At 41.3% G+C, this 24,116-nt stretch overlaps 1 protein-coding gene across 2 annotated transcripts in view; it reads left to right on the top strand.

Annotated features, from left to right (window-relative positions):
• Nucleotides 1–24,116, top strand: part of LOC140718839 (RNA polymerase II elongation factor ELL2) — a 106,245-nt gene continuing 82,129 nt past the window's right edge. The window contains exons 1-2 of one of the 2 annotated variants that reach the window (XM_073033046.1): nt 1–400; nt 21,541–21,588. In XM_073033046.1, the coding sequence (XP_072889147.1) occupies nt 266–400; nt 21,541–21,588 (183 nt within the window). In that variant the 5' untranslated portion in view covers nt 1–265. The remainder of the gene's footprint in view (nt 401–21,540; nt 21,589–24,116) is intronic. The other variant, XM_073033047.1, reaches the window with a different exon arrangement.

The raw sequence follows: 24,116 nt of genomic DNA on the forward strand, positions 1-24,116 counted from the left end.
TCTGTGCCCGCGCATTAAGTGTCAAGTTGCATTCCCAAGTTGCCCGTGCCTTCCCCGGTGCCTATGCGCTGACTGACACAATTGCACTACCCTCCCTCCCTCCCCCCCCCCGAGCATGTGCACAGAGTGACAGGTTGCACTGCCCACCCCGGTGCCTGTGCTGTCCCGTCCCGCTGCTGCCTGCGGTTGACGCACGAGCTGGCAGCGGCGGCGGCGGCGGCGGGGCTCGAGCGGGCGGCGCTGCTCGCGCTCCGCTCACTGTAAGATGGCGGCGCTGGGCGAGGAGCGGCGCTTCGGGCTGTCGTGCGGGAGGCTCAGCAAGGGGCAGCGGCTGTCGCTTTACCACGTCAAGCTGACCGACACGGCGCTGCGGGCGCTCGAGGCTTACGAGCGGCTGGCGGTGAGTAGCCGACGGCCGGAGCGGCGCCGGGCTTCGAGGGACCTGTTGCCGAGCCCGGTGCTGCCAGTCCTCGGTACCGGGACCGACGCGACCCCGAACCCTTTCTCCCCGTGCGGGGCTCCGGCCCGACTTCTCGATGTCTCGGCTCGGAGCGCTCTTATCCCGCCAGCGACGCTGCTCGTTGACCGGACAGCCCGCCGCCGGAGGCTGCCCACTGCTCGGGATCTGCCCTCCTCTTACCAGGGCTCAGGGTTTTCCAGCGGTTCCGGATGCTCCACCGATACCCCTAGTGATCCCGGGACATTACTCCCCCCCCCCCCCCACCCTGGCTCCTGTATCGCTGGGGTCCTCGGGCTGCGTTGACCCTCTTGTGTGCTGAAGCATCTCCCCGCCCGCATCCCCTCACTTCTCTACCACTGACCTCCACATCATCTCTGCCCACGTTCTTCTTCCTTCCCTCCACTTTTCCCCATTTACCCCCAAGTCCATCAACCCTTCGACTTTTCTCTCCACTTGCCCCAAAGCTACCGATCCCTCTCCCTCCAGCCACAGCCCACTTCAAACCCTTCTCCACCTACCCCTCGCCACACGTTTCCCCTTTTCTGCACATCTCTCTCCCGCCCTCTCCTAGTCAGCCCCTCGCTCTTCTATTCTCACTCCTTAATTGAATAGCCCTCTTCGCCGGGCGCACACTCCGGTGCCCCTCTGCTTGCTCTGCTCCAAATCTCCCTTCCCATCGCTATCCAAAGCCGCCTTCCTCCTCCTTTCATATCCTCTTCCAGACATTCTTTGCTCAATTCCTCTTCATGTCCCGACCATCGCCCCATTCAAATCAGGGGAGTAGGGGGTGCTGTGTAAGGGGGTTTGTTTTATTCTCTGAGGTGGTATATATTTTACCCCCTTCATTTAGGGATGAGGGTCAGTCTGCCTCGATATTCCTGGAAACGGTGAACGGCTGTTGATTCTTCGCCCCTTACTCTGTGGTTTGTGCCAGATGTGTACAGTGTAAATTCCCTTTCACTGTTCAGCACTGTTATTACTGGAGTTTTGACATCGCTGTGGTCACTCCCTTCTTTTCACCTATTGGTCAATTTGAGTCAGCGACTCCCTCCCGTTTCGTCTAGCTGATTAACCATTGGTCAATTAAATCCTAGTTTCCAATTTACTCCTTCCGCTATTGGTTAGTTTGCGCATGTTCTCAATTGGCTACATTTCTCACAGGTTCATTAAAGCCGAGTTTCCAATGGACGCTGTTTTTAATTGGTAGTTTTGTTGCTGTATGCCTCTTCAGACCCAGTCCAGCAAAAAATACCATTGGAATCAGAAATTTGCAGGTTGTCAGTCATTAACTGCCACAAGTTGATTTTTTTATTTGTCTTTTTGAAACGAACATGTTTTTAGTCAAGGAAAACAATTAAGCATAAAAGCTTTGAAGTAAGTTAAAATAGACCACCGTCAAAATGTTCATTTTCAAACATGTTTACCTGAATATTGAGGTGAACTAAGAAGGTTGAATGAGTTTTTGGAATTCAGATCTGCTGACCCCCACTGCTATAATTATTGAAGGTACTTGTATGTCAAGAGTTATTGTGGAGTTGGGTGAAGAAAATGTACTTATTAACAGGTTTAGAGAATTTTAAAAAATGAGAGGTCTTATAGGAATGTAAAACATATAATAGAGGGAAGCATGAACAATTAAATTAATGAATCTAACATTGGTGGGCAAGATTACGGAAATATCATTGGCTTGAAGAATCGTGGCATATGGAATTTGAAATTGGTTTAGTGGTCAGAAGGCAGAGCGTGATTCTGGTGGTAGGGTGGGTGTAGTTTGCTCATGGAAGCTTGTAACCAGTGATTGGTTGATTGGTGTTGGAGCCCTTTGTTTGTTATCTGGATGTGATTACAGACGGTACGATCAGTAGGTTTGCAGCTGATGCCAAAATTGTTGATGTTTTTGAAAGTGAAGAGTTTTTAATTACAGAACGGTGTTCCTAAGTTAGTAAGATAACAGAAATTGCAAAAGAAAAACAAGGTAATACATTTTAAAAAGTCTTAACATGGCTGGGATATACACAATGAATGGCGGAATTCTTATGTTCTTGGATGATATAAGATGAGCACTTGTAGCCTTCTGTTCTATGATGTTTCATGCACTGTGCTGAAAATGGGATCAGTATAGATCAGTGGTTTCCAAACTTTTTGGGTTACTGCTCCCTTGACTTCCAGACCACATTCCCAGTGCCCCTTTTCACTTTTCACCATTACATAATAACTATAAAGAATTTTGATTTAGGGTGCTCAGTGAAAGAAACTAGGAACTGCAAATTCAAAGTAATGACAAATAATTGCAAAAAAAATTCAAATCTACGTAAAGCTACAAATGTATTTTTGATTACAGTAAAAATAATTCCGTCAACAGTTTTAGAGCATATATAAGCAATCCAATTATTTCATCACCTTTTTACTTTTCAGTTTGATGGATGGGTTTAGTGCAGAGATATCAGCTTTTCAACATCAGGCTGAACACCACTCGGAAGGTGTATCAGATCTCCATGTTTAGTAATTTGGAGTCTGTTTCTTTGTTCTGAAAGAAGTTGGGTCGCTACACTAAAACAATGCTCCACTAACTGTGATGTTGGAAAGTTGATAAAGAACATCTTGACTCTTTTCCAGAGTGCAGTATAGCATTTAGAGGTTTCTTTCTGCAACCAAAATTCTTGATATGGTTATTTGAACCTCAGCTACAGCTCCAATTTTGTAACATCATCAGTTCTTCCTCCATCCTTCCTGTTAATTCCTCATTACAAGTGCTCAAGAATGGAATTAAGTAAAGATCCTGAAATGTCTCTGTTGTATCTATGCAGCTCATCCAGGTGGGCACAGTATACCTTGAAGATCATCATCTGGTATTCTTTCTTTCTCTTCCAACTCAGACTGTTACGTACCTTGTAACTGGGTCACTTACCAGCAAAGATAGAGAGGTCCGTTGAAGTCTGATGGTACTATTTTTAACAGTATTTATTGATTAAAAAAAAATACACAAAATAATGTCAATGCAAACATGCAGATAATATACGTCGTCAATACTAAATCTAAAAGCGCGGGTATAATAATAATCAATAAGAAATAGCTCTATCGTTGTCTAGGGGATAATGTATTGTCCGATGGAAATATAAAAGTCACTCAGTTCATTCAAGCTGCAGCTTTTGGGTTGGAGAGAAAGATGGGTTTAAAACTTGCCCATTCCTTTTATGATGTCAATCCTTCGAGAGTCGTTGGGAGTTGGTTTCCCCGTTGTTAGCTAAAAACCTTTCGGCCGTGGAAAAGGGCCCACCGATTCCAGGGCAAATGGAACTGGACGCACGTGGCCTTTCCCCTGGTTTCTTGCTATTACGGGATCGCTGGCGTTTCTTCTGGTGCGTCTGAGGGGCTGTTCCCACAGACCCTCTTTTTATCCTGACTCACAGGGTCTCAGATGTCAATCAGGTTGGGATGAGGCAATCCCTCCACCAACCTCCCCCTCGTTTCATTGCCTGGGGCGTCGATGCATCGTACAGGATGCAATACACAAGTCCGTCTCCAAGAGACAATATCCGGCATCAATGGGTCCGCCTCTCGGAGGCCAAGACACATTCCAACGACTTGTGGATTCTGCATGTCTTTCTCTCATTCCCCGGGTCTCCTGAATGGACTCAATAGTGATCTTGCGATTCTCACAAAGGAGGGGGCTACCCCGCACCCTTCGGCCCCGCAGAGCTGTGGTACATTCATAAAAAGACAGGCTCTGGAAAAGTTTGCGACAGCGAGTGTTGTACTTAAATAGGGTTAACTTGGACAGAAATATGGAGACAACAGATTTATCTTAGACTAAGATTCACATCATTTCCTTGAATTGAAGATTGATTTCAATAAACTTTGCAAATAATTCTGACAACTAAGCCATGTAATACTTAATGTTCTTGAGTTGATTACTGAATGAAGAATTTCATCACAGTTTCAAGTACATCTCAGGCAGTTTCCTTTTGAGAACCATCTGACTTATGTGTAAACAAACAATCAGATTTCTGTCATTCTTAGTAAAAAGCTCTTGAAGTTGTGGTGAGTTTAAAGCATGGGACTTGATTTTATTTACCACTGATAACAATATTTAATGATTTGTGCAGCTGATTACTTGAGGTTTTTTGTGACAAGATGTCTATGAAGTACACAGTGAAAGGTAAATATGTTAAGAACAGCTTTTACAAGAAAGTAGTAACCCACAATTAAGTCTGTTCATTGATCATGCCCCATCTGTTGCAAAAGCAAGAATGTTAGAACCATAGAGCATTACAGCACGGAAAAAGGCCTTTTGGCCCTTCTTGGCTGTGCTGAACCATTTTTCTGCCTAGTCCCACTGACCTGCACCTGGATCATATCCTTCCATACACCTCTCATCCATGTACCTGTCCAAATTTTTCTTAAATGTTATAAGTGAGCCTGCATTTACCACTTCATCTGGCAGCTCATTCCACATTCCCACCATTCTCTGTGTGAAGAAGCCCCCCCCCAATGTTCTCTTTAAACTTTTTCCCCTTCACCCTTAACCCATGTCCTCTGTTTTTTTTTCTCCCCTAGCCTCAGCGGAAAGCCTGCTTGCATTCACTCTATCTATACCCATCATAATTTTATATACCTCTATCAAGTCTCCCCTCATTCTTCTACGCTCCAGGGAATAAAGTCCTAACCTATTCAACCTTTCTCTGTAACTCAGTTTCTCAAGTCCCGGCAACATCCTTGTAAGCCTTCTCTGCACTCTTTCAATCTTATTAATATCCTTCCTGTAATTCAGTGACCAAAACTGCACACAGTACTCCAAATTTGGCCTCACCAGTGCCTTATACAACCTAACCATAACAATCCAACTCTTATACTCAATACTTTGATTGAGAAAGGCCAATGTACCAAAAGCTCTCTTTACTACCCTATCTACCTGTGACGCCACTTTTAGGGAATTTTGTATCTGTATTCCCAGATCCCTCTGTTCTACTGCACTCCTCAGTGCCCTACCATTTACCTTGTATATTCTACCTTGGTTTTTCCTTCCAAAGTGAAATACCTCACACTTGTCTGTATTAAACTCCATCTGCCATTTTTTTAGCCCATTTTTCCAGCTGGTCCAGATCCCTCTGCAAGCTTTGAAAACCTTCCTCATTGTCCACTACACTTCCAATCTTTGTAACATTAGCAAATTTGCTGATCTAATTTACCACATTATCATCCAGCTCATTGATATAGATGACAAATAACAGTGGACCCAGCACTGATCCCTGTGGCACACCACCAGTCACAGGCCTCTACTCAGAGAAGCAATCCTCTACTACTACTCTTTGACTTCTCCCATTGGGCCAATGTCTAATCCAGTTTTCTACCTCACCATGTATACCTAGCGACTGAATCTTCCTAACTAACCTCCCATGCAGGACCTTGTCAAAGGCCTTACTGAAGTCCATGTAGACAACATCTACTGCCTTCCCTTCATCCACTTTCCTTGTAACCTCCTCGAAAAACTCTAATAAATTTGTTAAACATGACCTACCATGCACAAAGCCGTATTGACTCTCCCTAATAAGTCCCTGTCTATCCAAATAATTGTAGATCCTATCTCTTAGTACTCCTTCCAATAATTTACCTACTACTGACGTCAAATTTACTGGCCTATAATTTCCAGGATTACTTCCAGAGCCTTTTTTAAACAACAGAACAACATGAGCTATCCTCCAATCCTCCGGCACCTCACCCATAGATACTGACATTTTAAATATATCTGCCAGGGCCCCTGCAATTTCAACACTAGTCTCCTTCAAGGTCCGAGGGAATACCCTGTCAGGTCCTGGGGATTTATCTACTCTGATTTGCCTCAAGATAGCAAGCACCTCCTCCTCTTCAATCTGTATAGGTTCCATGACCTCATTACTTGTTTGCCTTTTTTCCCTTGACTCCATGCCAGTTTTCTTAGTAAATACAAATGCAGAAAAACTCATTTAAGATCTCCCCCATTTCTTTTGGTTCCATGCATAGCCCACTAGTCTGATCTTAAAGAGGACCAATTTTATCCCTTACTATCCTTTTGCTATTTATATACCTGTAGAAGCTCTTTGGATTATCCTTCAGCTTGACTGCCAAAACTACCTCATGTCTTCTTTTAGCCTTCCTGATTTCTTTCTTAAGTATTTTTTTTTGCACTTTTTATACTCCTCAAGTACCTTATTTGCTTCCTGTTTCCTATACATGTCATACATCTCGCTCTTCTTCTTTATCAGAGTTCCAATATCCCTGGAGAACCAAGGTTCCTTATTCTTATTCACTTTGCCTTAAATCTGACAGGAATATATAAACCCTGCACTCTCAAAATTTCTCCTTTGAAGGCCTCCCTTTTACCAACGAAATCCTTGCCAGAGAACAACCTGTCCAATCCATGCTTTTTAGATCCTTTCTCATTTCTTCAAATTTGGCCTTTTTCCAGTTTAGAACATCAACCCGACGACCAGATCTATCTTTATCCGTGATCAAGTTGAAACTAATGGTGTTATGATCACTGGAACCAAAGTGTTCCCCTACACACACTTCCGTCACCTGTCCTAATTTGTTTCCTAATAGGAGATCTAATATTGCGTCCTCTCTAGTCGGTACCTCTATATATTGATTTAGAAAACTTTCCTGAACACCTTTTACATACACTAACCCGTCTAGACCTTTAACAGTATGGGAGTCCCAATCAATATGTGGAAAATTAAAATCCCCTACTATCACAACTTTATGTTTCCTGCAGTTGTCTGCTATCTCTCTGCAGATTTGCTCCTCCAATTCTCGCTGACTATTGGGTGGTCTATAATACAACCCCATTAATGTGGTCATACCTTTCCTGTTTCTCAGCTCCACCCATATGGCCTCGGTAGACAAACCCTCTAATCTGTCCTTCCTGAGCACTGCTGTAACATTTTCCCTGACTAGCAATGCCATTCCCCCCCACCCTTCATCCCTCTGCCTCCATCACGTCTGAAACATTGGAATCCTGGAACATTAAGCTGCCAATCCTGCCCCTCCTGTAGCCAAGTTTCACTACTGGCTACAATGTTATAATTCCACATGTCAATCTACGCCCTAAGCTTGTCAGCCTTCCCCACAATACTCCTCGCATTGAAATAGACACACCTCAGAAGATTATTACCACCACACACAACCCTTCTATTTGTGACTTTGCATGAACCTTTAACATCATTTATTTTCACCCCTGCTTCACCATCTACTCTGGCACTCTGGTTCCCATCCCCCTGTAAATCTAGTTTAAACCCCCTCCCCAATAGCATTAACAAACCTTCCTGCAAGGATATTGGTCCCCCTGTAGTTCAGGTGTAGCCTGTCCCTCTTGTACAGGTCTTACATGCCCCAGAAGAGGTCCCAATGATCCTGAAATCTGAAACCCTGCTCCCTACACCAGCTCCTCAGTCATGTGTTCATCCTCCTGAGCATCCTATTCTTACCCTCACTGGCACGTGGCTCAGGTAGCAATCCTGAGATTACCACCCTCGAGGTCCTGCTTTTTAACTGTCTACCCAGCTCTCTATACTCACTCTTCAGGACCTCCTCACTTTTTCTTCCTATGTCATTGGTACCGATGTGTACTATGACATCTGGCTGCTCACCCTCCCATTTCAGAATGCTGTGCACACGATCAGAGACATCCCTGACCCTGGCACCCGGGAGGCAACAAACCATCTGGGAGTCTCTGCCACGACCTCAGAATCTCCTGTCTGTACCTGTAACTATTGAGTCCCCTATCACTACCGCTCTCCTCTTCTTCCTCCCTCCCTTCTGCAGTGCAGAACCAGACTCAGTGCCAGAGATCCAGCTGCCGTAGCTTGTCCCGGGTAAGCTTGTCCCAGGCTTGTTTCCCCCCCCCCCCCCCCCCCCCAAACAGTATCCACATCGGTATACTTGTTGAGGGAAATGGCCACAGGGGAGCCCTGCTCTGCCTGCCCTTTCCCCTTCCCTCGCCTGATGGTAACCCAATTACCTGTGTGCTGCTCCTTTGGCGTAACGACCTCCCTGAAACTTCTCTGTAAACTTCTCATTCCCCTGAATGATCTGGAGGTTATCCAGCTCCTGCTCCAGTTCCCTAACACGGTTTGTTAGGAGCTGCAGCTGGATGCACTTCTTGCAGGTGTTGCTGTCAGGGACACCGGACGTCTCCCTGACTTCCCACATCCTGCAAGAGGAGCATTCCGACATCCTGCCTGGGATTCTTTCTACTCTAAATGAACAAAACAAAACTTACAGGAACCTACCCTCGCCTCTGCCTGTTTACGCCGAAGCCTGTTGAGTCAAAGCTGTCCCACTCTGACTCAGTCCACTCCAACGATGGCCACTGCATATGGCGGTCTTTTTTAAAACCTTTGGCACGCTAGGTCACGCACCTGCGCAGTCTAGCCTCTTTTCCCCGATCAGTAAAAAAAAAGGCTTCTTTCCGAGATGTCTTTAGTCCTTCAGTCTCAGCCTCTTGCTTTGATTTAAAAAGCAGTATGTCCTTTTCTTTGAAAATTGCTCAACACCCCAAAATAGTCTCCTACTTGTATCTCTTTCTAGTCCCATTGCAGATATTAACTCTTGAACTGTGCTTTCATCAGCTATGAAGTGACAATAGCCAAGAAGCAAAGATTTGTTGCCTGGCAAAGTTGACTCGTCCAACTGCAGGGCAAATTCAGTTGTCCTAACTATGTTGCACTATGTGTCTTCCACAATCTGATATTTCATCTATTTGTCTTTGAACAGAGATGTTGCTGAGTGGAATCACTTTAATTATTTTGTCTGGTGATCTGGTGACTATAGAAAACCATACTCAGAGCCTCCCTTACTGCTGGCTGAATCAGTTCTTCTTCAATTGTATGGAGCTTTCCAGTTTTAGCAATGAGCAATGAAATATTGTATGAAGCACACAAAGAAACACTGCTGAGAAGTGCTTGTGAACATGTTTTGAAGTGTTTATGTTTCTGAAAGTTTTCACTAGGTGACTGAAAATAAACCAAGTTCTTGTTTGCTTTATCAGAGTGTGCAGTTGGCCCTCCTTATCCATGAATTCCGCATGCGCGAATTCAACCAACCGTGAATCGCGAAGACCCGGAAGTGCTCTTCCAGCACTTATTGTTCGAGCATGTACAGACTTTTTTCTTGTCATTATTCCCTAAACAATGCAGTATCACAACTATTTTACATAACATTTGCATTGTATTAGGTATTATAAGTAATCTAGAGATGATTTAAAGTATATGGGAGGATGTGCGTAGGTTACTGTGGATTGGGATTGAAAAAAATCGGAAGTTCTTTTCTCAGTAAGTCGGAATAGGTACATCCAGTATTATATAGCATCAGTTAGTCACTTACGAACTGAGGAAGGAGAACGCTGTCTGCCATTTTAAGTCAGATTGTGATGCCGTCGGCTATTTTAAGTCAGAATGCGACGCTGTCTGCCATTTTAAGTCAGATTGTGATGCCGTCCGCTATTTTAAGTCGGAACGCGACGCTGTCTGCCATTTTAAGTCAGATTGTGATGCCGTCTGCTATTTTAAGTCAGAATGCGACGCTGTCTGCCATTTTAAGTCGTTGCTGTTGACACTGTTGAGTGTTTAACTTTGTATTTGGCTTAAAATTTTCTTAGTAAGATACACTCTGACCCAATCCCCTCCCCGTTCCGGTCAGCTGGTGGCGCAGTGAGATCAGCACCGGGGTTCCCGAGTTCGATCCAGTGACAGACCGCTCCCGTGCTGGGTTGATGTCGATCAGGTGACTCCCGTACCATCCGTACAAACAAGCTGGATGAACTGCTGACAAAGGGTCTCGGCCCGAAACGTTGACTGCTCATTTCAATGGATGCTGTCCGACCTGCTGAGTTCATCGAGCTTGTTTGTACGTGTTGATTTGACCACAGCATCTGCAATGTACTTTGTGTTTACTATCCTGTACCATCCATGCCAGGTTGATGTCGAGCTCGCAACTTGACCTTATATTAGAAAAAAACACTGCCACCTCCGGTTTAAATTCCCACGTGGAATATTGTGGAGGATCAAATACCCAAACCCAGCACAGCCCCCCACTTGTCCCATTTAGCCTGACTCAGTGCGGTGGAGTTTAGGACGCGGGGAAATCAGTGTGATGGTCCTTAGGACCCAGTGGACCTCGGGAGCCAGCACAGCTCGGGACCCGCCGCCTGCAGTGTTTCTGTTCCATTGACGGGAAGTGATCACGATTGAAAATAAAGCAGAAATAATAAAGCATTTGGAAAGAGGTGAAATGCCATCGGTCATTGGAAAAGCGTTAGGCTACAGTCGGTCAACGATCGGAACAATTTTAAAGGATAACAGATAAAGTGAGAATAATGGAGCATGTGAAACGCCCTGCCCCAATGAAAGCTATAATTATTACTAAGCAACACAGTGGTTTAATTATTGGAATACATACGTTTCTTAAGTGTTTTATATGCATAGAAAGGTAAAATATATACTATATAGTATGACAAACATTTGACTAACTGGTGCTAAATAATACTGGATGTACTTGTTCCGACTTGCATACAAATCTGACTTAAATACGGGCTCAGGAACAGAACTCGTACGTAACCCGGGAACTGCCTGTATATATGTTACCTTTCTATGCATATAAAACACTTAAGAACGTATGTTTCAGCACCAGGCTCGGGAACTTCTTCCCAAGTTCGATCCAGTGACAGACCGCTATCGAGTGCACTCTCCACCGTGCCAGGTTGATGTGAGGATCCAAAACCCAAAACCCCAAAACCCAATAATTAAACCACTGTGTTGCTTAATAATAATTGTAGCTTTCATTGGGGTACAGCTTTTCTCACTTTATCCATTAAAATTGTTCCGATTGTTGACCGACTGTAGCCAAACGTTTTTCCAATGACCGATGGCGTTTCATCTCTTTCCGATCACTTTATTATTTCCACTTTATTTTCAATTGTGATTATTTTTGTGAACAGAAACACTGCGGATTCAGATCTCTGCCGCTGGGTCCTAATGTCCACTGCATTGAGACAGGTTAAATAAGGTCTGGGGTTCCTCTGGGTCCTAAGATCCACTGCAGTGAGACAGGTTGAATAAGGGACTTGAGCATCTGCAAATTTTGGTATCCGCGAGGGGTTCCGGAACCAATCCCTCGCGGATAAGGAGGGCCAACTGTATTCTCTTCAAATGTTCAAGGAGCCTGGATAGTTTCATTGCCTCATTTTAATAAAGAAACACATTGGCTGCTGTTGGTTGCTTGCTGCTGACATAAATTCATCAGATACTCAGCAATATAATGTCTACATTTTTTTCTGTTTGGTCTGCATCTGCCATTTTTGTTACTGATTAACGGCCATGGTCAATGGCCTATTGTTTAAGTCCAACTTCAAGTGGTGTGATCAATAAAGGGGAAAGTTATGATAGCGTCATAGCTTAGGCAAAACTTTACTCTCTGCTTGAAGGTACATAAAGGGGAGCAGCAATATCTCAGTTGGGCCACGGGCTAGAGAATTGTGATAAAGGTCATTCGAAAGGGCAGATTCTGAACTTTACCCAATTGAACGCCATACCCTAATTCACAGGAATTGCATCTCCGCTTATTTAGAGTATGGGAGTGGTACTAGCTAACATGGTACTACAGTAGTGAGCAGCAATAACATGTGGGAAGGGCCCAGAAATAACACAATTTCTTCAGTCCAAGTTTCTCATGATATGCCATATACGGAAGTGTCACATTGCTTTTAGCAATTATAATGCGCTTTGAGGAAAGTCTTAAGGGAATGTCGAGGCGGAATAATTATATGATCATTGTAATCATGAGACAGAGGATCAAATACTTATTATACAGTATTCATTTCTTATATTAAGCCTCAACTGCACCCTGTTGCTACTGAGTGCCCTCCTTCCCCCTCCACTATCTCTCTTATTTTTATAATCTCCTTAGAAACTACCACTGCTCTGAGGGGGCAGTGATATTGCCCACGTTGGGAACCACTGGTATAGATGATTGGGATGTTCATGGTGGGCTGAAGGGCCTGTTACTGCATATCTTCATTACTATCTTTCATAATGTCATAATGTTCCATCTGAGCGATATGAAACATATAACTCTGCCAACATAGTATGCATCAAAAGAATAAACAATGAATGCTGGATTTATTAACAAAAATTTATTATCAGAGTACATACATGTTACCACATACAACCCTGAGATTCTTTTTCTGCAGGCATACTTAGCAAATCTATAGTAATTGTAAACAGATTCTGTAAATTGTAAACATATGGTGCAAGTGCAGATAGTAAATAAATAGTAATAAATAATGAGCATGAAATAACACGATGAAAGAGTCCTTAAATGAGTGTAGTTATCCCCTTTTGTTCAAAAGCTTGATGGTTCAGGGCTAGTAACTGTTCTTGAACCTGGTAGTGCAAGTCCAGAGGAATTGTACCTTCTGCCTGATGACAGCAGTGAGGAAAGAGCATGGCCTGGGCGGTGAGGATCTTTGATGATGGATGCCGCTTTTCTGAGGCAATGTTTCATTTAGATGTGCTGAATTGTTGGGAGGCTTTTACCCATGATGTACTAGGCTGAATCCACTACTTTTTGTAGGATTTTCCACTCATAGGGATTGGTGTTCCCATACCAGGCCATAATGCAGCCAGTCAGCACACTTTCCACCACTTATCTATAGAAGTTTGTCAAGGTTTTTGATGACATGCAGAATCTCTGCATACTCCTGAGGAAGTAGAGGTTCTGTTGTACTTCCTTTGCAATTATATTTGTATGATGGTTTCAGGACCGGTTCTCTTGAGATATTGACACCCAGGAATTTAAAGTAAGTGACCCTCTCCACCTTTGTTTCTCTAATTACTGGCTCATGGGCCTCTGGTTTCCTTCTGAAGTCTACTATCAGTTCCTTGGTTTTATTGACATTGAGTGAGAGGTGGTTGTGTTATTACAGAACTCAGCTAAATTTTCAATTTCTCTCTTGTATGCTGATTCATCAACATCTTTGGTATAGCCCACAACAATGGTGTCATCAGCATATGGTGTTGGAGATGTACTTAGTCATAGATATAAAGTGAGTAGAGTAGGGATGAAGTACACATCCCTACAGTGCTCCTGTGCTAATGGAGGTTGTGAAGGAGATGCTTTTGCCGATCCAGACTGACTGGGGTCTACAATCCAGTTGGATAAGGGGGTATTGAGACCCAGGTACTTGGAGTTTATTGATTAGTTTTGAGGGGATGATTATGTTAAATGCTGAGCTGCAATCGATAAAGAGCATTCTGATGTATGCATCTTTGCTATCCAGATGTTCCAGGGTTGTGTGAAGAGCCTATGAGGTAGCATCTAGTGTAGAGCTGTTGTTTCAGTAGGCAAATTGGAGTGGATTCAAGTTGCTACTCAGACAGAAACTGATGTGCTTCAATGTCAGCCTTTCAGAATATTTCATCATTGTGAATGTAAGTGCCACTGGGTGATAGTCATTTATACAGGGGTACAATGGAACACTGCTTGAAGCAGGTAGGTACCACACACTGCCAGAGCAAGAAGTTGAAGATATCCATGAATACACCAGCAAGTTGTTTGGCACAGATCTTCAGTATTAGGGCAGGTACTCTGTTCAAACCGGATGCTTTCCTTGGGTTCATTCTCTATAAGGCAGATCGGATGAAGACGTCATCTTCAGATGCTGAGACCAACGGGTCATTGGGAGACATGGGGGTATGCGATGGTCCCTTCCTGTTCTGGTGATCAAAGCAAATATAGAAGGTATTGAGCTCATCTGGAAGGGAAGCTCTGATGTCCCCTGTATCACAGGGTTTAACTCTGTAAGAGGCTATGGCATTCAAACCCTACCACAGCTATCCCTTGTTGATTCCAGTCTAGTCCAGAATTTCCACTTCAACCGAGAGGTGGCTTTCCGGAGATCTTATCTGCATTTCTTATAGCATTCTGGATCTCCAAACTTGGATGCCTCCGATCTGGCTCTCTGGATTTCATTGCTCATCCAGGGTCTCTTATTGGGGAAAACACTAAATGATTTCGTTGGGACACATTCATCCACAGCTGTTCAAATAAAGTCTGTAATGACGCTTGTGTAGTCATTCAGGTCCTCAGGTGAGTTCTTGAACATGGCCCAGTCTACTGACTCCAGGCAATCCTGTAACCATTCTTCTGCCTCCCTCTGCCACCTCTTTATTGTCTTGATCTCTGGAGCCTTATTCTTTAGGTTCTGTCTGTATGCAGGTAGTAGGAATACAGCCAAAAGAATACACTATCTCAATTTTTTTTAATATACAATATTTCTGTTTTTGCAATTGATTTACTTGTTTATTTATTATTGTTGTTTTATTTATTATTATTCTTTCCTCTCTGTTATATTATGTATTGCATTGAACTGCTGCTGCTAAGTTGACAATTTTCACGTCACCTGCCGGTGATAATAAACCTGTTTCTGATTCTGAGATCCAACTTGCCAAAATGTGGTCTCTGGAAGGAATGATGGGCTCTCTACACTTATCATGGTGTAGCAGTGGTCTAGTGTTGGGACCTCTGGTGCAACAGGTTACATGCTTGTGATAATTGTTCAGCCTTTTCTTCAAACAGGCCTGGTTAAAGTCACCAACTATAATTTGAATTGTGTCGAGATGAGCTGTTTCTTCCTTACAGATAATGATGTACAGTTTCACGAGTGCTTGTTTGTAATTGGCCGCTGGTGGTATGTAAAATGTGGTCAGGGTCATGGATGAGAACTCCCGTGGCAAACAGAACGATCTACGTTTAATTGTTAATTGTTCTAAGTCAGAACAAGAAGTTGACATAACCCCAATGTTCATGCACCAACAAGAATTGACTAAAAACATATTTTTTGCTTGCCATATTTTCTTTCCAGAGTTCACGGTTCGATCATTTCTGAAAATTGTGAAAACTTCCAGTCGGATAGCTACGTCTGGTGTATCTGCATTTAACCAAGTTTTCAGTTGAGATCTGCCTCGTCTGACTCTGATAGAGCAACCTTGCCCTGGATTGTCAGTCGTACTTCCTAGTGACTGTACATTCGCCAACAAGATATTAGGCAGAGGAGGCTTCATCCCTTTGTGCTTCAGCCTGATTTGAATACCACCTCTCTTCCCGCGTTTTTGGCCATACATTGACCCTTAAAGGCGCCGCGCTTAATGGCTCTGCATTTAACCATGGAACGTGAGATCTGAAGATTATTGATATAATTTTGTAGTCCATTGTTAAAAGGAAATTTACATGCAGATTGCAGCAATAGTAGTTCAAAAGTACATTTAAGAGAAAACTGGTACAATTTCCTTCTGCTTGCAGAGCCACCGATGTACGTCGCTGCCATCTTATTTGACATCATTTTTATTTATCTACATGCACACCTTAATTTTCAGCAGAAGTGACATGAATTGGGCTAAAGCAACCTTCAGTATAGTAAGAATGCTTGATTCCACCATGTTTGAAAATGTTGAAGTCAATAATGTTGTTGACACTATTGACTGTCGATAGCTTCTCCAACCATAAATTGGCTTATTTTGAACTAAAGGACCACTGTTTCTAATAGATCAATCTAAATTAAAAGAAAGACTTAGGATTTCTACTTTCAGTAAAATTATTAATTTAGCTGTATGAGCTTCTCAAATTTCTGTGCATTTTTCAGTTACCTCCCATTTTAACTCCAGGTACTTAAATATTTTACATACAGGTGTTTCCCCCCCCCCCCCCACCCTTTACAAAGGCAGAGTGTTCCAATGAAACCTTTCTTGAGCTGAAATGGTGTAAAGCGAAGAACCATTAATTTATATGGGAAGAATTTTTGTAAAAGCGAAAATCATCTGTAATGCGAAAACAGGTTACTAATGTAGGTCTTTTGTAAAAGCAAAGTGGCATAAAGTGAACATTTGTAAAGCGGGGGACACCTGTACTCAGTTTCTCTTATTTTTATGTAATTCTTTTGCAATTACATTGTTACCTGAAAACAATTTCCTTTTTCCTTTGCAGCCTTAATTTCATAACTTATTTACTGTGCCTTATAAAAGTATTCTGCCCCGAACCCTTTGTTCATATAAATGAGTATTACAACCAGGGATTTTGATCAATTGAACTGAGAATTTTTATTTGTCAATCACATGGTTTTTTTTAAAGTGTGAAAAACTAAAAATTCAGAAGCTGAAATATTAGTAGATCAAAAGTATGCATCTCTCTTTGCTCAATACTTAGTATCGACTGTCTGGGCTGCAGAAATTTGTTGCTCTCATTATTTATTGCTATTTATTTATATTTGCATTTTCAAAGTTTGTTGTCTTCTATGCTCTTGCTCTTTCATTAATCCTGCTTACAGTCTTTGTTCTAAAGATTTGCTGAGTATGCCCACAGGAAAAAGAATCTTAGAGTTGTACAGTATGTGGTGACGTATGTACTCTGAAAGTAAATTTTACATTGAAGTTTGAACTTTAGTTGAACCATCCCTTACAGCTATTACAGCCAGTAGTCTTCTTGGATAAGTCTCTGTTAGCTTTGTATTGCATGATGGAGAAAGATATGCCTATTTCTCCTTGCAAAATTGCTCAGACTGCCAGGTTAGTTGGGGAGCAGCAGTGGACAGTAATCTTGAGGTCTTGCCCAAGATGTTTGATTGGGTTAAGGTCACAAATCTGACTGGACTGCTCAAGGACAACAATTTTCGCCATTTGAAGCCAGTCCATTGTTGCTCTGGTAGTGTGCTTTGTGCTGTTGTCCTGTTAGAAGACCAAACTTACTGCCAGTTTAAGTTTTCTGGCAGAGGTTAGCAGGTTTTTATCCAGGATCTCTCGGTATTTAGCAGCATTCAACTTCCCATCAATCCTGACCAGATTACCAGTCTCTGCTACTGAAGAGCATCCCCATAGCATGCTGTTACCTCCACCATGCTTTAGTGTTACTGGACTGATGCAGGATATTACATTTAGGCACACATACTGCTAAAAAGAAAGCATATCCTTACCGTAAAGACTTTATAATGTGTCACTTCAAAGATGCTGTAAAGATGTGGAAGAAGGTCTTGTGGTCAGGTAAAAGGAAAGTGGAACTTTTTGGCCTCAACATTAAGTAGTATGTGTGATGTATATCTAATTCTGCACATCAGCCAGGTAACACCATCCCTACTTGTAAAATATAGTGCAGGGTAAAAGTTTTTCGGGCTGTACTGTGGAAAAATAAAAAAGTATGTTATTCACAAATACAAACTCTCAGTGAAGTTGATCAAAATCCCTAGCAGTAATACTTATTTATGTGAAGAAAGGCTTGGGGGCTGAATACTTTTACAAGACACTGTAAATACAGACTGATTATTAACTAATAAGCTGATTATTTGACCTGAATAAATCACAGCCAAATGGATTCTTCCATTGCTTTTAATGTTCTATTTTACAAGATAAATCTATTATTAGTAATCAAGAGATCAAAAGGCAGAAATTCTAGCTTTTATTTTTCACTTCCTACCACACAAATTCTGAAGTGAATTTTAACTGTTGCTGTATAAGCTGTAACATGCATAGAGTACTGGAGGAACTCAGCAGATCAGGAGGCATCTATAGAGAAATACAAAGAGTCATTGTTTTGGGCTGAGATCCTTCATCAGAACTAGAAAGTAAGGGGGAAAATCAAGAATAAGTAGCTTCTGGGAAGTGGAGGGAGTACACGCTGGAAGATGATAGATGAAGCCAGGTGAGGGGTTAGGTAGCTGGGTGGAGGAAGGGAGGATAAAATGAGAAGCATGAAGGTGATAGGTGGAAAAGGTAAAGGGCTAAAGAAGAAGGAATCTGATAGGAAAGGAGGATGGAGCATGGGAGAAAGGTAAGGAGGACAGGCAACAGAAGAGATTGATAGGCAGGTGAGGAGGAGATAGGGTAAGAAGAGAGCCAGAATGGGGAACTAGGGGAGAAAGTACCAGAAGTTGGAGAAATTTATGTTCATGCCATCAGGTTGTAGTATACCAAAATGGAATATGAAGTGTTATTCCTTCAACCTGAGAGTGGCCTCATCGTGGCAGTTGAGGACACCATGGACTGACGTGCTAGAATGGGAATGGGGAGTGGAATTAAAATAGTTGATACTGGGTAATTCTACCTTTTATACACGGAGTGAAGGTGCATGACAAAGTGGTCCACCAATCTATGTTGGGACACACCAATGTAGGAGAAGCCTCACCGGGAATACCGGATACAGTAGATGACCCTGACAGATTTGTCGTTGAAGTGTTGCTCACCTAGAAAAACTTATTGGTGCCCTGAATGTTAGTGAGGAAGGAGGTGAATAGGCAGATGTAACACTTGTTCCATTTGCAGGGATAAGTACCAGACGGGAGATCAGTGGGAGGGACAAATGGACAAAGGAATCACAGAGAAAGTGTTCCCTGTGGAAAGTGGTGTGTTTGGTGGTGGAATCCCATTGAAGATAGTGGAAGTTGCAGAGAATGATATCCTGGTTGCAGAGGCTCATGGGGTTATGGTTAATAAGAGAAACCCCACCTTTAAGGTGGTGGAATATTATGGTGAGGAAGGATGACTGGGAAATGGAGGAGATACAGGTGAGGCCAGCATTGATGGTAGAGGAAGGGAAACTCTGTTCTTTGAAGATGTTCTAGAAAGGAAAGCCACTTCCTGTGAACAGATGTGGTGGAGACTGATAACAAGGAAGAGGGGATGGACTTTATTTACAAGTGACAGGGTTGGAAGAGGTACAATCAAGACAGCTTAGCTGTAGCTAAACTAGACCACCATTCAGGGCCCCAAACAGGCCATCCAGCCACCTTCTGTCCCCTCACCTGGCTTTACCTATCACTTTCAAGCTTGTACCCCTTCCTCTTCCACCAGTTTCTTATTTTGGCATCTTTCTCTTTCATTTTCCAATCTTGATGAAAAGTCCTGGCATGAGAAACTGACGGTTAATTCCTGTCCTAGATGCTGTCTGACTTGCTGAGTCCTCCTGCATTTTGTGTGTATTACTCTGGATTTCCAGAATCTGCAGAATGTCTTCTGTTTCTGTATAAACTGCAACTTCTTTCCTGGGTCAATGTTGTGTAAAATAAAACTACTTTTTGAGCTTCTGTAAAGACATATATCATTTGCAGATGGTTGGCCAGGACTGTACTTTAGAGAGAAATATTTTAGAATCTAAGCTTTTTCTTCATAGCTGACATTTGCATATTTGATCTATGATTTGAAATGGATCTAAGAGTTGTACATTTTGCAGGATTTTACTTAGAGATGCTTGTAGACAGTACTCTGATCTTATACCGAAGAAGATTTACTTGATGGTAGCTTACAAATTTTGCCTGAGTAAAATGGAAACAGTTATTTAGATTAGCTTACACTATAATCAGTCATAGCTGTATTCACGAGAAGTTCAGAATATTGAGCGTTCATACTGAATGGCATGTACAAAGATCTAAGAGAGCTGGTATTGAAATATATAGTTTAGATGTATTTTCCAGCTTAAGACCAAATTTGTTTTTTAAGGTTTTTAATCATGGAAACCTTTATATACAGGAGAATACAATTAAATCTACATTTTGTGGTGCTGAAGTTGTTCAGTGGATGTCAATGAACTAAAAACATTTTTTGTCTGAATTTTAATGCATTTTGGTATTCATTGCACTGGCCTGTGAGAGACCCATACCAGTCAACGAATAAATAATCTGTTCTGCACATTAAGGATGGAATTTCGAATAGGAATTCAATATTTTTCCAGCAAAATATCTCAAGCATTTCACAGAATTAAGCATTTGTTTTGGAGGCAGTAAGAAGTAGGGCATACAGATTGTTTTGAGACGATTTAGAGTTTATTCTTTTAATTATGTGAATGGAGTTAGAAATGTTGGGCAAGAATTTAATAAGCAGGCTTATTGATTTAATAATTCCTTAAAACACAGAACAACTGGTTTATTTTCTTCCTGATATGAAAACATTTAACAGAAATGCCACTTTGACCCATGTGTATCTATGACTATGGAATAGATAATTTATACACATAGATATGCATGATTTTGAAGATGATTTATTAAATAGTAACTCTCATTTCCTCCTTTAATAAAAAGAAAATATTTCTATATTTTGAACAATATTCATGTGACCAGGTTCTGAGTATTATTCATGCTTGGGTCATTCATATTGTTTAAAGTGATTATAAAGTGAAACATTAATATTTTTGCTGCTTGCTATATACCGTTTGTATTTCAGCTTTATACAGCTTGTTGAATTATTTTTAATCTAATGTACAGTACATTGGATGTATTTTATTTGACTGATTGTTCCCATTTTGTCTTGGATGGATGTATGATTATGATGATTTATGTAGCTGTATAGTAAATGTGTGTGAACCATAATTTTATATAAGGTTCAACCCATCTTTGTACTTTCCACAATAAATAGTGAAAAATAGTTCTGTCACTTCTAATTCTTGAAGTGTATTTGAAAATGTAAATGGGTAGTTAATTTTGCAAAATATTTTAAGTATCAATAGCATAATTAGTTTAATAATATCAAAACTAATGTCATTTGAAAGTGATTTTTCCAATTGAACTTGTTCACTAAACATTATATGCATTTGAAAATTTTCAGTGATTTTGTGCAACCAGTGGAATATAATTAGAATTCAGATAAGTAATTTACTTAGCATCAATCACCAAGTCAGAAAGTGTGATACAAAACCACCACCTTTGTGTGTATTATGATGCATTAAAAGTGAAAAGAATGTTGTGAGTTTTCTTAATAGAAGGCATTTTCTGTTGAATGGTTTGAAATATTTATACAACAAAGGTACTCATTTCTAAGAATAGTATGTGTCATTTTGCTAATATGAGTAATTTTAGAATATGGAGTACATTCAACGTTTTACTCACAGAATTTTCAAAACGACTTGCTTGGAGACTTCATGGAAGGGATCTACATCAGAGAATGAACTTAAAGTAAAATATCAGTCTACAGTGATAATTTTACCCTGTCATTTAGGCTGTAGTGTTGTATAATTCTATCAAATTATATTCAAAAACTGGATTCTTTAACACTAACAGTTATTTTCTTTCCTAGGCTTCCTTACCAAATCAACCTGTAATCTGCTTTCAAGGAAATCAGGGAGTAAGTACCAATCTCTGTTATCTTCATTTCACACTTAAGCTTTTTAAACGTGCTAATTTTGAAGAATTTTGCTGATGGAAAGGCTGTATGTTAAATTCAGGTTACATCTAGTACATAATATTTGTATGTTATAATAAAAGCAGTCACAAATCTAGGATCCTCCAAAAAACACCAGCATGGAATTAATTACTTTCAATTGTATGTTTTTTTTACATAGGAAAATTCAGCTGCTGATTTGCACAGGAAGATTTCACAAACATAAACTGGGTAACCAGTTAACTTTACTGGGACTGAAGGGCTTGAATTATAGCAAGAGGATCTGTAGGTTGGAAATTTCTCCCCTGGAACATAGGCTAACCTTATCGAGGTATATAAAATAATGAAGGCATAGTGTTTAGCCACAGTATTTTTCCAAGGGTAGGGGAGTCTGAAACTAGAGTTTAGATTTAAAGTGAAAGGGGAAGGATTTAAAGGGGACCTGAAAAGACACTTTTTCACATGTGGTGGACATGTGGAACAAGCTGCCAGAGGAAGCTGTAGGGGCAGGTACAATTACAGTGGATAAAAGACATTTAGACAAGTACATAGATAGAAAAGGTTCAAAGAGACATGGCCCAAACATAAAAAATAGAACGAGCTTGAATAGATATATTTGCTTTTATTAATAAGTTAGGCTGAAGGGCTTATTTCCATGCTGAATAACTCAATTCCTCTGTGACTCTATTGTTATTCTGAATTACAGAAACAAATAAAATTTAACTTAGTTAATTTTGATGCTTAGGGGATTCTTTTAGTTAATGCTGTATTGGTGACAAATTGGATAATTAGAAATTGTAATGGTTCTTGGATGAGGTAAACCTTCAGAAATCAGGAGAGGTTGTGCATTGGAAATTATGGAGAGATGTTAGCATAAGACATAGGAGCAGAAATAGGCTATTATGGCCCATCAAGTCTGCTCCGCCATTCATTGATGACTGATCATTTTCCCCCTCCTCAAACCCACTCTCCAGCCTTCTCCCTGTAACCTTTGATGCTGTGACCAGTCAAGAGTCTATCAATCTCTGCCAGAAATACACCCAACATCCTGTAGTAACAAATTCCACAAATTCACCACCTTCTGGCTAAAGAAATTTTTCCACATCGCATTTTTAAATGGATGCCCCTCTATCCTGAGGCTGTTCCATCTTGTTCTAGACTTCCCCACCATGAGAATCATCTTTTCCACATCTACTCTGTCTAACCCTTTCAACGTTCAAAATGCTTCAATGAGATCCCCCTCATACTTCTAAATTCCAACGAGTGCAGACCCAGAGCCATCAAACATTCCTCGTATGATGACCCATTCATTCCCGGAATCATCCTTGTGAACCTCCTCTGAACCCTCTCCAATTCCAGCACATTTTCTTAGATGGGGAGCCAAAGCCGTTCACAATACTCAAGGTGGGGCCTCACCAGTGCCTTGTAAAGCCCCAGCATCATACCCCTGCTCTTGTATTTTAGACCTCAAAATGAATGCTAACATTGCAATTGCCTTCCTCACCACTGACTCAACCTGCAAGTTAACCTTTAGGGTGTCCCGTGTCCCTTTGCATCTCAGATTTTTGGATTTTCTCCCTGTTTAGAAAATAGTCTGCTCCTTTATTTTTACCACCAAAGTGCATGACCATGCGTTTTCCAACATTGTATTTCATTTGCCACTTTCTTGCCTATTCTTTTAATCTGTCTAAGTTCTTTTGCAGCCTACCTGCTTCCTCAACACTACCTGTTCTTCCACCAATCTTTGTGTTATCTGCAAACTTAGCAATAAAGCCATCTATTCAATCATCTGAATCATTGATATACAGCTTAAAAAGAACAGGTCCCAACACCGATCCTTGCGGAACGTCGCTAGTCACTGGCAGCCAACCAGAAAAGGATACTTTTATACCCACTCACTGCCACCTATCAATCAGCCAATGCTCTAATCATGCCAGTAACTTTCCTGTAATACCATGGGCTAGCATTGGCAACAAAATTCGTTCAGAGAGGCACATTAAAATTCTTGCCTATTGATGAAATTCAGTCTGAATCTGTGGGTGTTAAACACTTAATTTTTTTGCCTCACCACTGTCAGATGAGAACTGCTATTGCAGACTTGTACAGGAATGGTCCTTCTCCCATTCTTTGAACCATAGGATAGTGAAATCTGTGTATAAATATATTTGATAAGTTACTCTTAGTGGGAAAGTAAATCATTTATTGTAACAGCTAGCACTTGTCAGTTCACCAAGTTAGGTATCAACATTGTTATTTAAATTATGACATAGTAAAAGATTATAGAAGATGGAAACTGTCAAACTAACCAGTCCTTTTATTTAATTAGTTTACAGATAACTTGTACGTGAATTCCCATTTATCTTTCTTTAAAAAAAAACCTGAATTGCGAAATTTTAAACTTGTTAAGCTTCAGGTGTTTTTGTTTAATTGTGGGTATCAGCTGAGTGCAAAATTTTTCAAATTTCTGCTTGCCTTTTATCTCCTAAATAAAT

This window comes from Hemitrygon akajei, chromosome 30, assembly GCF_048418815.1.
Source record: "Hemitrygon akajei chromosome 30, sHemAka1.3, whole genome shotgun sequence".
Classification (NCBI taxonomy): domain Eukaryota; kingdom Metazoa; phylum Chordata; class Chondrichthyes; order Myliobatiformes; family Dasyatidae; genus Hemitrygon; species Hemitrygon akajei.